This window comes from Eulemur rufifrons, chromosome 3, assembly GCF_041146395.1.
Source record: "Eulemur rufifrons isolate Redbay chromosome 3, OSU_ERuf_1, whole genome shotgun sequence".
Lineage (NCBI taxonomy): Eukaryota > Metazoa > Chordata > Mammalia > Primates > Lemuridae > Eulemur > Eulemur rufifrons.
Window position 1 is genome coordinate 60,205,359 of NC_090985.1, and position 15,383 is coordinate 60,220,741.

The window sequence follows — 15,383 nt, forward strand, 5'->3', positions numbered from 1 at the left end:
CCATTAACAGATTAATGTCCAAATAAATAAGGTAATCCATATAATTGTGTAAGAGAATCAATAAAATCTATATGTACTGACATAATAAGACAGCCATTTTATATTGTTAATAGGAAAAAAAAAAAAAAAAACCCCAAGCAGGTTAAGCATTTTCATTCATCAGCTATTGAGGATTCCTCTTATACCAAGTATTTATTTACATATTTTTCTATAGGGTTCTTTTTCTTACTGATTTGTAGGAGATCTTCATATATTCTGAGTATTAATGTTTTATTTGTCATATCTAGCAAATACTTTCTCATATTTTTAAAAAGAGGTTGTCTTTTAGTTGTATCCTGATGCTTTTTGCAAGCATCTTTTTTTTTTTCAGATGTGGTATAAAAATCTATTAACTTTTACTTTATGAATTTATTCCTACGTGATTATATATTTTTCTATAGTTTCTTAAAGTACTTTTAAGGTTTTGTTTTTAGTTTTAGCTGTTGAATCCTTCTGGAGAGCACTGCTTTATGAAAAATGGGAAAAATCTGCTCAGCTTCACTCTTAATCAGGGACATACAAATGAAAACAAGAAATACAATTTTTCATTCATCAGGTTATCATAAATTAAAAAGATTTATAATATCTTGTGTCGGGGAGAAGGAAAAGAAACGGATTCTCCCATGGATGGTGGATAAGAGTGTACATGCAGTATTTTTGCATTGGCAGGGGAGAAGGCTGACAGTGAGTGTCCATCTAAATTCCAAATGTCCATGTCCTTAGAATCAGAAAGGCATCTGTAGGACTTGATCTTAAAGAAATACTTAAGAATACACAGACGTCCAAATAAATTGACCATAGCATCATTTGAAATATTACAAATCTGAAGAAAATAAAACTAAATATCCATCTATAGAGAAATGGCAAAATAACTTATGAGTATACTATGAATACTGCATAGAATATTATGCTGCTGATAAAAACAGAGTCAATCTCATGTACCGATATAGAAGAGCTTCAAATGGTATTGTTCAGTGAATAAAACAAAGAAATAGGACACAGATTTAGTAAACTACAGTGTAAAAAACCTCTTTATACATACACACACACACACACACACACACACACATATATAGACTTTTTTTTAAATACTAGAGGTTGATCATCTCTAGGATGATCCTAAATATATGCTGACATATAGACCTTTAAGTTATTCACAACTGAAGACAAAATAGGACTATTTAACAAGCATTTATAAAAAATTAACATAAAGGGAAAAATAATAAGCATTTCAATGGATATTTGATGTCTTTCCCTCATCAAAGTATAAACTGGGGCAACAGTAAATCCTGTTAATGTAAATAACAGTTTTCCAGGTAAGTGAGGTAAGGTTTTGTGTAGGTGCCCCTTTTTTGAGTTGAAGTTAGAGGGCCTGGCCATCTGGCACCTAGCCTAGGAGCCTGCCCTGAAGCAATTACAGGGGGAGATGACTTAATGGGAGATAAAATAAACCAACTGGCAATAGTTGAAAGCAGAACAGAAATTAGAAATTAAAGCAACTGTAAAAGTCTAGGAAATATATCCAAGGAAGCCAAAATGGACTATTTCCCAACAAAGTATTAGTACACCTGGTTTTAAAAGTATGCTTAAATTTACAGGTTTAATAAAACAGAAAAACTGAAATTAGGAATATCCAGAAAAATACAGGTTGCATGGTTGATGAATATTGAATGCATGACAGGGCTGGTGGCTCCTCTCCCAGTTTGGCTAAAACCTCTACTTTGGATACGCCTGTAGTCATTGCGTTTAGATGAGGCAGCAGTAGCAGAGGAAGGGTATGTCAGAGTCACAGAGAAATGACTCAAGTTTGAAAAATCACCCTTTTTGGTCCCTTACACTCTAATGACTAATGAAGAGCGGCATGACTCTTATATTCTTCCTGTACGGTCTTCAATTTAACATCTCCTTAATTCCATCATCAGATCTAGAAAATATGATTCATATTATACCAATTCTAAATTGCTCTGGATGCAAGGTAAGTGCCACCATTTCCTTGTGGATATCCAGGCATTTATTCGTAAGCATTTCCCCCCCTGCTCTGCTATTCTGTACCTGCTCTGTACCTCATAAGATGTGATGGGAAGGACAAGAAGAAATGTCGTGGTTTGAAACCCAAGGCTGGCGGCCCACAGGAACAGGAAGAGGAAGGGATTAAAGTGATGTTTGATCATCAGTGTCCACTGGCTCTTACTTTTAGAACCAAGTCTTCCATACCTTGCTAGAAGGAAGTGTGTTCTTTCTACTTAATGATGTTAACCAACAGATAATATGTGAAATATCATTCAGTGAACTTTTAATTTATTTTCTGTGCTGTTCTATGGTGTTCTTGATCTCTTTCCCTTTTGGTTGTTGTCATGTTAAATTCTAATGTGAGTTTCAGATATTTTATTTTTATTTTTTCTGACACTTAGGAGTCACATGTCATGGATTCTTCACAGGACATTTGGTAAAAAAAAAACCATGTAGTCACACATCCAAGGAAGACCACCTCAATCCCATCTGTAAACCTCTTCTCTGCTCTAACCAAAGTCTGTGTCATGTAACATTAAAGCCAATCTAGTGCCTTTAAATGATTCCTCCATCCCCATTTTTCATTTGTTTTAAGTAAATGTTGATAATTAAAGTGGGTGTCACAAAGGCCAGGGCACTAATCTTTTCCTCATGCCCCAAAATGAAGGTCTATTGAAGCTCTCCCTTCACTGCTAATAATTATAGAAGTTCCAACTTATAGTTGAATAGTACTTCATATTTTCAAGGCATTTCATAAATATCTCATTTGAAGTTCAGATTAAACCATTAAAGTACTAACATCAGATATTATATTATATCTATTTTAGAGATAAGGAAACTAAAGCACCAAGAAATTCAGTTATTTGCCTCAAAGAGCTCTGGCATTAGAACCAAGATTAAAAGTCAAGTTTTCTGATTTCTATTCTAATACCTTTTCCAATATAATATTAATTCCCCCCACTGGCTGGGTCATTTCTTATTTACCCTTCTTACCAACTTTCTCCCTGAGTGAGGTACTACACTGCCTCTCATTTAAGAGATCTACCTACTTGCTGATTCCTGTAAAAGTAATAATTCCATTTCACATTACTGGCCAGCAAGACTAAATTTTCAGATAAATGCTCAAGTTGTGATCATTCTGACATTAAAGTCATAGGTTAATTCTAAGTCTTTCCAAGGACATTAATAAAACCTTTAATTCTAAAGAGACATGTAATTTAATCCTTTTCTTAAAGTCACAATAACTAAATGAAGTCAAGATATGATTTATGAGGTGTAAGAAGCTATTTTATGACTTTTCAACTGTTGGTTTATTCAAATGTCTTTGGCACATTTTCTGTAGTCCTATTCATGAGAGGGTAAAAAAGCCAATTACTATAACTAAAATTTTTCAAACTACATAATGGCCATAATTACACTGAAATGATGTGAATTTTTTGAGGGCCAATTACAACCACTATTTAAAAATAGAATTAAAGACATTAACAGTGTGATAAAAGAAACAACAATAATATTAACATTCATTGAGCATCGTGCCACACACTTAGCTAAGAACTTTACACATATTATTTAATCCTCATAGGCACCCTAGGAGGTTACTACCAGTATTATCTCCATATTATAAATAAGGAAACCAAGGTTTAGAGAGATTAAATAACTTGCCCAAGGTCATACAGCTGTAAGGAACAGAGCCGGGATTAGAACTCAGGACTAAAAAACTCTAAATCTAGAGCTCTCATTGGACTCTGTATTTCAAGTTTGACTCTTAATTGGACTTTAAGCTATACTTGCAGCATTTATAAAACTTCAAATTGCAGAGAGTGTCCCATATTAGTGATATCATTTCTTGGATGTTACACTGTCCTACACAGAAGTGTGTTAATAGCTGCTTTTTCAGTGTGATACACTCTAATAAACTTTAAGTTCTGTATTTTAGTCTAGCTGATGTCTGAAAAGTTATAATCAGGTAAATAAGTTGCAAGAGGGTAGAGGCAACTGTTTTCAATTGGTTTCTTTTTTAGTTCCTAGCACACATTTATGAGTAACAAGATACTGGACTAACTGTGTACTAAGGAAGTATGAGAGTTAGTTAAATTCCCTCAGAATGGTTCAACTCCTTCACAATTGACCAGATGGCACAGTCATTTCTTCAAAAACAAACAAAAAAGCCTGAAACAAACAAGAAGAAAAATGACTTTTTGAGGCTGCCTTGGGCCGCATAGTCAAGATATGAGGCAATTTCAAATCTGGACTCCATTACCTTAAACAAAACAAATACCAATTTTTAAATATTTATAAACACAACTAATACGATTATGTTAAAAACAACTACATACATCTTTATTTAAACGAGAACTGCCAATAATACAGCTGCTACATATAAAGGTGCTGGCAGAAGATCTCATTTCTCTTAGAGGTTGCTCCAGGTAGGAAGGGCATGGGAAAGCCCATTGCCACATTATTTTAATAAATTATAAAGAAACCTGTTAACTCACAGATGTATTATCTACTTGAACTAGATGAAAAATCATTTGAAGTAGATTATTAGTATTGACAGTCATGCAAGAAATTCAAGTAGATAATTTAGTCTTTAAATAGTCTTCCTAGTTTTATATCAAGGAAGTAAAACACAGCACTATATATAGCTTAAAGATATAGTTAACATAATTATTGCATAATTTAGTATTACTAAATTATGCAGATTGGGGATTATACTTCATCAATAATACTTTCAAAACCATAAGTAATTTCATCATTTTTACTCACTTTAGCTTTCTAAAATATATTATAGGTATAGATATAGATTCTATTTATCATCTATTCTGGGTAGCACCTCATATAGAATTTAGGATATATATATAAAAACGTATATATGTGTGTATATATACATTAGCCTCTTGGTATCTGTGGGGGATTGGTTCCAGGACCTCCCACAGATATCAAAATCCATGGATGCTCAAGTCCCTGATATAAAATGGCCTAGTATTTGCATTACAACCTATGTATATTCTCCTATATACTTTAAATCTGTGCTCCCCAACACCTGCCCACCCACCCGCAGCCCAGTACCAGTCTGTGGCCTGTATCCTGGCTGCATGGCAGGAGGTGATCAGTGGGCAGGCAAGCAAAGCTTCATCTGTTTTTACAGCTGCTCCCCACCCCTCACATCACTGCCTGAGCTCCACACAGTGCCCCTCCACCCCGCCGCCTGTCCATGGAAAAGTTTTCTTCCATGGAAAAATTGTCTTCCATGAAACTGGTCTCTGATGCCAAAAAGGTTGGGGACTGCTGCTTTAAATCATCTCCAGATGACTTATAATAACTAATACAATGTAAGTGCTAAGTCAATAGTTGTTATGTTGTATTGTTTAGGGAATAATAACAAGAAAAAAAATCTGTACATGTTCAGTATAGACACAATGTTTTAAAAAATATTTTTGATCCATAGTTGCTTGAATCCATGGATGTGGACTCCATGGATACTGAGGGCTGATTGTATACAATAAGCCTCCCTTATCTGCGGTTTCAGTTACCTGTGGTCAACTGTGGTACAAAAATATCATATTTTGAGAGAAAGAGAGAGAGAGAGAGAGAGACCACATTCACATAAATTTTATTGCAGTATCTTGTTATAATTGTTTTATTTTATTATTGTTGTTAATCTCTTACTGTGCCTAATTTATAAATTAAACTTTATCATAGGTATGTACGTACAGGAAAAAGCATAGTATATATAGGGTTCACTACTATCCACGGTTTCAGGCAACCAATGAGGGTCTTGGATATATACCCTAAGGATAAAGGGTATCATGCACATATATTTAACTATATAATTTTATATATACATCAGTCACATGTACTAGGAAAGGCAGGTTGACAAGGGGGAATTGAATTTCACAGCACTTTCTCTTCTAACTCGATTTTGTAATATATGAAAGCAGAGTCCTAAGGAAAACATGGAGAAAACACCATTGCTGCCCTTTGAGTATTTGCTTAATGGTGACACCAGAAGAATCAAGTTAATGCTGATGACTCCCTAGGAGCAGTAATTATTGATTATAATATTTTTAACTGATCTGTATTCAGAGAGGTAAAGATATAAAAGTATCACTTTTGGAGGAAATTCTGTATTAAGTCTCTTAGAAAGCCATTTTCTAATGGACTAGAAAATATTATTATTATTTTTAAATTGCAGGATTTCTGGTGGCAGCCCAAACTAGAATAAGCTCACTACAGCCTAACTCTCTTGCTGCTTAAAATTAAAATGCTTGTAAAAAATACAATAAGCAAATAAATACATGAGGATTCTGAAAAGTAAATAAAAACAATGCAGATAGGGAAGGGAAGTCCAATTTGTGGCTATGACCTATATGGTGGTAATTTCCCAGTTTGTTTTGTTTTTGTTTTATTGTTGTTGTTTTTGCTCTTTTCTCTTACAGCTTTGACTTGAGAATGAGTCCTACATTGTGGTCTACAGTATGGCAAGGACACAACGAAAACGGCAACAGACATACTGTCTGGGAATTAAGGACCCCGTGGCCTTTTTTTCTTTTTGGTGTCAACATTTTACTAGTTTTTTTTCTTTTTTAATTTTTTTCTTTATTTCAGCATATCACGGGGGTACAAACGTTTAGGTTACATATATTGCCCTTGCCCCACCTGAGTCAGAGTTTCAAGAGGCCCCTGTGGTTTTAAGAGTATGGGAGAAATCCTGTTGCTTTTTCTTTTTTACTCTTTCTCCTGGCTTTGCCCCAGGGGTTGGGGAGGGTTGGGGGGTGTGTGTGTGTGTAGGGGAGTGTGATGGTTGTGCAGTGGTGGTAGTGACACAGGCATTTAAGACTTTAAGCAGCTGTTACAACTATATTTCATGAGGTAAAAGTAAACACACCTGAAATGAATGGAAATATAGAAGTTCTCAACAGAGAAACAGAAACTACAAAAAAAATAGAAATTTTAGAACTGAAAAATTTAATAGAAATTACCCTATCTAAATAACAAAGAGGGGGAAAAAAGAAAAAAAAATGAGAGTCTCAGGAATTTATGGGACATTAAAAAGCTAAGCAGGAATCCCAGAAGGAGATTGGTGCAGAAAGACTATCTGAATAAATAATGGCCAAAAAGTTCTCAAATTTGGTAAACAAAACTAAACAAAACCCCATAAATTTAGAGAGTGGATAAGTTCAGAGAACCACAAACAGGATAAATTTAAAGAAACAATCCCAGATACATAATAATCAACCTATAGAAAACCTAAGATAAAGAAAAAAATCTTAAAAACAGCTAGACTATCTGGGGAACAGACACGTCTGGAGCTCTGACTTGGGGGGAAAGGCGGTACATGGGCAATGTATGTAACCTGCAATTCTGTATCCCCCATAACAATAAGATGAAATAAAAAAAAAAAACAGCTAGAGAAAAACAATACATTGCATATATGGAAACAATGATTGGAATGGACATGGATTCCTTATCAGAAACTACAGAGGACAGAAGACAGTGGAACAATAACTTTAAAATGCTGAAAGAAATGTCAACCGATAATCTTACAGCTAGCAAAAATATCCTTCATTTTTTTTTTTTCAATTCAGAAAAAAAGAGATACTCTCAGATGAAGGAGAACTAAGAGAATTCATTGCTAGCAGCTCTGCTCTAAAACAAATGCAAAAGGAAGTTTTTAAAACTGAAGGAAAATGTACCACAGGGAAATGTGGACGTTTGGGAATGGAGGAGAAACACTGGGCACGGTAAACACCTGGGATTATAAAAGAATACTTTTTTCCTCTTCAGTTTTTTAAAATATGTAAGATAACTGAAATGAAGATCAAAATCGTATCTGGTAAGTTTTTCAATAAATGTATATGTAATATATTTGATAATTATAGCACAAATGGAGACAGTAAAGGAACTATATGGTTGTAAGGCTCCTACATTTTCCTTGAAAGGATAAAATGTTACCTCTAAGTAGATAATCTGTGAAATATTAGGCATGTCTACAGGAAACCCCAGAGCAAACAATAAAATATATTACAAAGCAGTACAGCCAAAAAACAAGTAGATTAAATACGATATTAGAAAATAATTTGAATTGCAGCTAGAGCTGAATCTACTACAAATAAAAAAAACAAATTTCAAGAGTAGTTCTCTATATGCAAACAGTTTCCCTTAAACTATCCTATACAACTGATACTAGCTTTTCTAAATTGCTTCTCTGGAAGTATAAGTCATAGCTCTTTACTCATTTAGGTGTTTCATAACCCTCCATATCATGAAGATCTATATTCTGCTAAACTTTCATAATTAATCATAATAAGTATGGTTATTAAATAAAGAGAGGTGCTCGAAGGCAGAAACTGAGTCTTATTTATTATCAGTTTCTCATATCTTGCACATGTCTGATAAACAGCAGGTGTTCAAATTGAATGAATGAATGAACATTCCCAAAGATTGTCTGAATATTGAAATGAAAGCACAATAGGGGTAAGTGGTTCTTTGTAAAGTAATAAGTCAAGTTGACTATCTAAGATAGGAAGGAAGATGTGATTTTAAAAACCACATTAATTTAAAGTAATCACCTTAAGATATCACACCATATCTCAACAATGCTCAAAGGATTTTTAGTATTTGCTTTCAGGGTCTTCATTACATTTTCCAGTCTATGTCAAATGAAACCACATCTTCATAATTTAATAAAAATATTTCCATCTTTCTAGGATCACCCATGGCCATGCTTTAACAATGAATGTCAATGATCAGGTGGCTCTTATAATTTTTAGAACCCTTATGAATTCTAGAATCAAAATCTCTGAGATGTCCAGGGCCTTAGGGGTCTTCTGTGTATGAACTCTTTTGTAACATTCTTACAAATTAATGAGTAAAATGAATTACTCCTTAATTAACAAGTTAAATGAAAATTTTCACATATAATCATTTTATATTTATGCAAGAACTAAGATTTTACCTTTTTGAAAATTATTAAACCTTTTTAAAGGGTGAAACAAAATCCTTTGTATTCTTTTTGTTCCATATGATTTCCATATAAAGGAATACAAGCACATGTAATAATGGTTTATGACTTGCATAGAAAATAATAAACAATTACAAGCCACATTGTGCTAGAAACCAATATCTCCATAAAAATCTCAGGCATGTCTGAAATGTTGAAATGGGACAATCATTGAGATGCACATATATGCTAAAATTGCTGTTGGCTGGCGGCCACTTGAATTACCTTATAGAAAAGAATTAATATCCAGAGAGAAAGCACCAACACTGTATAAAGACATGTTACTTTTTTCATTTTTAACTTACGATGTCTTTAACTTTTCCTTGACCTTTCTTAGAACATTAGCTTTATGGTGATATACTCTTTTAACTCTCCAACTAAAAGATGCTACAATGACTCCTTCACTTTATAATTCAAAAGTGGAGCTGGCACCCCACCTTACTGCTTCCCTTCTTTCCCTCCTCATGAATGCTAACATTGTAGTCATTTACATTTTTCTCTTTTTTCTTATCCATGAGGTTACTGTGTCAGGGTTTCCAAAGAATACTGGACACTGGAACAGTGCTTTCTTCAGGAAACACCTCCACATGAAGTGTTTCTAGATAATTAAATTGGTAATAGGACTTAGACAATTAATTAGAGTGGCCCAATTTAAAACAAATTTCCAGAGCAGTTTTTTAAAAATAATTTCATTAACATTTAATAAAACTTATGTATTTGATTACATAAATATTCCAGCAATTAGGCATGTAAACAGGAAACCAAAGAGCGAACACTACAATGTATCATAAAGAAATATAGCCAAAAAAACAAGTAAATTAAATAGAATATTAAAAAATAAGCTGAAATGCAGCTAGAGCTGAATCTACTACTAATAAAAAAATATATTCCAGCTCCACTGGAATATCAAAGGAAATTTGTATCTTCAAAACAAGTCAAAATAAGTTTGCCTGATATAGTAGTGCCTTACAGACATCCAACTCCCTGAGGCCAAAGCAGTATAGTTGAAGTATTTTTGGAAAAGTAAGGGTGGGGAGATGAATTCCAAATTACAGAATGATAAAAACTTTAGAATTGGAATGGACTGTGTTGATATCTATTATAATCATCACATTTTACAGATAAGGAAACAGAAACCCAAAGAAGTGAAGGGCCTGGCTAAGATCACGTTGCTATTTAATAATTAATGGCAGGGCCAGTAATAAAATCCCCAGGTTTTCTGCTTCCTAGTTTTATAATCTTTCTACTACATAATAATAACAGCTAAAAGCAGTACCAACAAATATTTATGAGGGCATACTACTTGCTAAGGCTCAATGCTAAGTATTTTAGAATTATTCATGAATTATCTCTTTTCATTTTCACAATTGCCCTGTGAGATAGGTATACATCTTGTAAGTGGCAGAGTTAGAACCAGAATCCAGGTTTTTAATATTAGCAAAGACTGTACTGTATAGGCACATCATGGATACATTTAATATAATGTATCCATTATATTAAATATACTGGTGAATGTATTAATTCACCAGTTAAAACTTGGAGAGGAATCATTTGCACAGTCTGAAGTGGGACAACAGAGGCTGGCTGACAGAACTGTGGATTCACATCTTTCTCTCCAGGGATTCATAGAGGTTGAGAATTCAGACTCAGCAGTCCAACAAATCTTGGTTTTGAATTATAGCTCTGTTTATTGCTAGGTCTGTGACCTTGGGCAACTTACTGCTCTAAGCTTTAGTTTTTCTAGTTTCCTTATCTGTAAGATAGAATATAACATTTCCCATAGAGTTGTCAATGGGATGAAATGAGATAATGCAATTAAAGCAGTTAGTACAATGCCAGGCACACAGTGAATACTCAATAAATGCTAATTATATTTTACTTTTAGCCATTGTATTTTAATTATTTGCCTATTTGGCTTTCTGACAAATTTCCTCAGATGACTAAATTCATTTTTAAGAAACATGATCATGCATATTGATCATGCTTGATTGAGAGTTACTGTATTGGGATAACGTAAGTGTTCAAGTAGATGCGTTTTATGTAAGGAAAAGCATCCACAATAATATTATGCAGAAGATGCTCCTTAGAAGATATGTAAGCCTCTTCCTCCCACATGGATCCCCATATTAAATCTGCCCTATAATGTTCACTCTTGCTTCCTCTCCTGAAATTGAGTTCCATGTTGGTTTATATACAAGAGTTTTTCCCTTTAAACAAGAAGTACTTTTTTATTTCAACCTAAGAACTGATTATAATTCAAATGCATACCTTTGGTATGAGCCCTGACAACAACTTTGCTGAACACAGACTTAGATAAAAATATATAAATGTATGATTTGAGAGTACACAAATAAAATGGATTGAAGCAGACCTACTCTCATAATTTAGGAAAATGGAAACAAGCCCATCATTGGCAGTTTTCCTCTATTACTGTAGACCCTGGTTTGCCTTAGTTTAACAATCAGTTTCAAAGGGTGAGGGTAGATACAGAGTATATCCTTAGGGGTTGCACTTGAAGTAAGCAAAATGAGTCTTCTGTGATTTCTGCACATCGACAAATACAAATTTGAAAAGAGATAATGGCCCCTTGCCCCGTCCTACTTTCCTCTGCCTTTCCCAATATCTTTTAGTGGAGGTCACTGAAGCCACTCACCTATAAAACGACTGCAGCTGAGTGAACTGAAGGACGAGTGGAGAATTAAGAATTATTCTCCTAATTCTGCAACTAGTTTTGGCTAATTCTAAACAGACCCCCAAACAGGTATTAGATATGCAGGCATAGTTTTTGAATCAGCTAACGTGTTCCACTACCCCAGCGCTACCCCAATGTCCAGTGCCCCTGCAGTACACATTACATCACAGGCAGTCATTAAATGAGAACATGTTTGAGAAAGAGAGGCAGTGTTGCCGGTAAATGTTTAACAAATGGCTCTCAGAGTAAGAGAGCTGATTGATAGCATTTGCCAGTATCTATGGCATAAATACTCTCACCACAGCCAATTTAAGCTACCAGTGGTTTAACAACTGTCTTGCAAAGTTTCTGAAAGTCTAACAATCAGCTCTTTCAAGCCAGTATGAGCTAGCCAGCTCCAGCACACCACTGGAGAGAGGGCCAGTAAGCAGTCTAAGGGGTAACCCTCTTTAGCAACTGGTCAGTTACCCCTTTCTAAAGCAGGGGATTTGCACTAAACCTTGGCAAGAGCCTAGAGCTCCTCTGATTCCACTTTCTTGGGCTGAATCCTGATCCCTATACCTGCCATCTACTATTCAGGATCCTGCTCCATAAAATGGTTCTTCTTAATGCCAAGAATGAACCAGCCTGGCTTCCAGATTAGACGAATTCTCCAAATGCCTCATTGCTGGCTTCCACCTACTAGATGGGACCACCTGCTAGCAAAAAAATGTCTGAACCATACCTGACCTTGCTAGGGCCCTCTTCGAATACTGAGTCTTAGGTGACCCAGCTACCCTTTCTAGTCTTTTTGACCAAATCTTTAAATCTACAGTAACACAGGGAAAAGGTTTCTCATTATACCTTGCTTGACCTCATTGGCCCTTGTTACTTAACAGCTTGCATATCTTAAATATGAATCTCTGCTCATGTTCCTAGTCTCAACAGGCAATAAGCTTCAAAAGTTCTATATATTACTACAATATAGGACACTCTATTTATAAGGAAGATATGGATGAGGCAGCAAGAGCCAGTTAGCCAACACCATTAATACATGTTTTTGTTGTAGATATATAAAAATCTTTAAATCATCTTACTTTATTAATAAACATCAATTACATTTAACATCATGCTTGTTGTAGCAAAATGATTAGATCAAAAGAATACCAAAACAATGAACTTCATCTTCTAAAGCTTTTCTTTTTTATCTAAACAGCTGCATTAACATGGAAAGCATAACGATGGGCCATTAATATGAAAAAAATCTATGCTTCCCATACACTGGAAATTGTTAAGCACCTCTATAGTCAAGAAAGAGTCCCTGTTTCATTCACCTCCTTAAAAAACATTGAATATTCAGAGGCACAGTAAGAAAACTAAAGCTAAACCTCGAAACATTTCAAACATTTTTAAACATGACTCAGCTGTGGAACATGAACTTTACATATTCTGTAGAGAAAAGAAGGCTTGTCTGGTCTGCTAGCTGTTTACTATTTCATCAATCTTGAATCTATGGGAATAAAACTTACATAGTAGTAATTATTAGCACTCCAGTAAGTTTGAAGGTTCTTACCTGAACATTTGTAATCAGAGGCTACCCCTTTAAGCACAGCATCGAAAATGGATATTTCCACTCGCTGCTTTCTGTGGTGACAACTCAGAAGCAAGGAAGGCTGGGATACAATAAAGTACAGAAAAGGCTCTAGCTGTAAGTCACTGGTTCCTCTTCGACCAGGCTGCCGAACAATAGTTATACCCAGTGCTTGTCTAGCAGATGACCTTGTGGATGCATGAAGACTTTCAAGAGAGAGGACCCCTATTTTTTTCCCTGAAGGAAAAGAAATGCTGCTGCTTAACAGATCTTCTGCTGTCACCGTGGAAATACATGCCTGGTTGGGCTTAGCAACATCTGAATCAACTTCTGAGAGATTTAATGAACTCTTGCCTGTTTTTTCATTATCCTTCTGTTCTTGTGATGTCGATTTGGGTAAGGCCATACAGGAATAGGTCATTAGTGAGATTCTACTTGCAGTAATAAATATGTCAAAGGGAATAAAATTTAGATTTTTCACAATTGACGACTGGCGTGAGGGACGGGCAATGCGATGCTGACTGGCACCGCTATGTTGCTCTATTTGTACTATTCTGATTTTAACACTGTCACTGCCAATTCCACTATCCTGAGCACCACTGTACCGAGATGAAGTTTCAGCCATGCCTCCATCAAATGTATCCATTTTTTTCTGTTCTTGTTTAGAGATCTGTAAGGAAAAACAATAAAATATTCCAAACTAGTTATATGCCATGTGATATTATATAAACAATGTCACATAAACATGTTAAAAAGTAAATTTTGAAAATGGGTCTAGTATAACTTAAAACATAGAATAATAAAAACAGATTAGGTGCCCATTCCCTACCCCTGGAAAAACAAAAATCACCCTAAAATGCCAAGGAAATACTTGAGAAAAAGCATTTAATGTGCATTTCCATCATTAAAATATACTTGTGTCAGACTTTCTTTGGATTAATACAAAGCAGCATATATCTTTAAAAATGTCTCTTTGAGGAATTATTTTAATAAGTATTCTTTACAGTGATTTTTCCAAGTAATATAATAAACTTTCCAAATCATGATTACTGGTAATTGCAATTATATTTTATATAGGAGTAGGTTATATTATATTGTTTGCCCTTGTTATAAAATTGATTTATCTGTTTTTGGATAGTAGGAAAGAGAGGGAAAAATTAGTAGTCCTAAATTATGAAGGATAAAGAAAACTAAAATAAATGCGTGCCATTCTAAAAGATGATTATTTTCCTCTACTACAATAGAATCTGAAACAAGGGTAAGATAAGTAATCAAGTAAAATTGAGCCAGTAAGAAAGTAATTAAAGCCCTTGAAGGTGGATTTTTTTCTTTGTGCAATATGGGGCTACTAGTTTTCAAGATTTTCTACCAATGACTCCCTAGAGAACAAAGAACAACTTGGTGGCAGCAGTAGTTATAATCACCTTAGGAACACTACTCCAAGACCTTTAGTTCGCCTTTCTTAGATTACCCAACCATCAGTTTGCAACTTGCTATTTCACTTTCTTTTTCCACAGAATCAATTAAAGTAACCATAAAAAATCCTTTAGAAAGAAAAAAACTCCAAATCCTCCCCACCTCCATCTTAGCACCGAACAAAGCCAACAGTAATATTTTAGTGCACTTCCTTTCAGTCCTTTTTCCCTACCTATGCATATGTTCCCCCCACTGGCACTCCTTTTGTAACCAGCCCCCCACTGAACAAATTTCAATGATCCCTATATAATCCTCTCCGTTAACTAACTACTTGACCTTTTGAGCTGTCTCCCAGAAATGGTGGATATCCTGCAAGACAAAGGAGTTGAGATTCTGAAGCCTTCTGCCCCTGTGCAAGATTCCCGTGCCAAGAATCACCAAATCACCATCCCTGATGACCTGCCCCAAGGCACATGGCCCCTCCTTTAAAAGCCCATGATAGGCCGGGGCGTGGTGGCTCACACCTGTAACCCTAGCTCTCTGGGAGGCCAAGGCAGGTGGATAGTCTGAGCTCAGGAGTTCGAGACCGGATTGAGCAAGAGCAAGACCCCGTCTCTACTAAAAAAATAGAAAAAAACTAGCTGAACAATTAA

General features: G+C 35.1%; 1 protein-coding gene across 1 annotated transcript in view; it reads right to left on the reverse strand.

Annotated features, from left to right (window-relative positions):
* The window catches only part of VPS13B (vacuolar protein sorting 13 homolog B), a 754,271-nt gene that overhangs the window by 200,356 nt on the left and 538,532 nt on the right, over nucleotides 1-15,383 (reverse strand). The window contains exon 34 of the mRNA XM_069465462.1: nucleotides 13,297-13,984. Coding sequence (XP_069321563.1) covers nucleotides 13,297-13,984 — 688 coding nt within the window. The remainder of the gene's footprint in view (nucleotides 1-13,296; nucleotides 13,985-15,383) is intronic.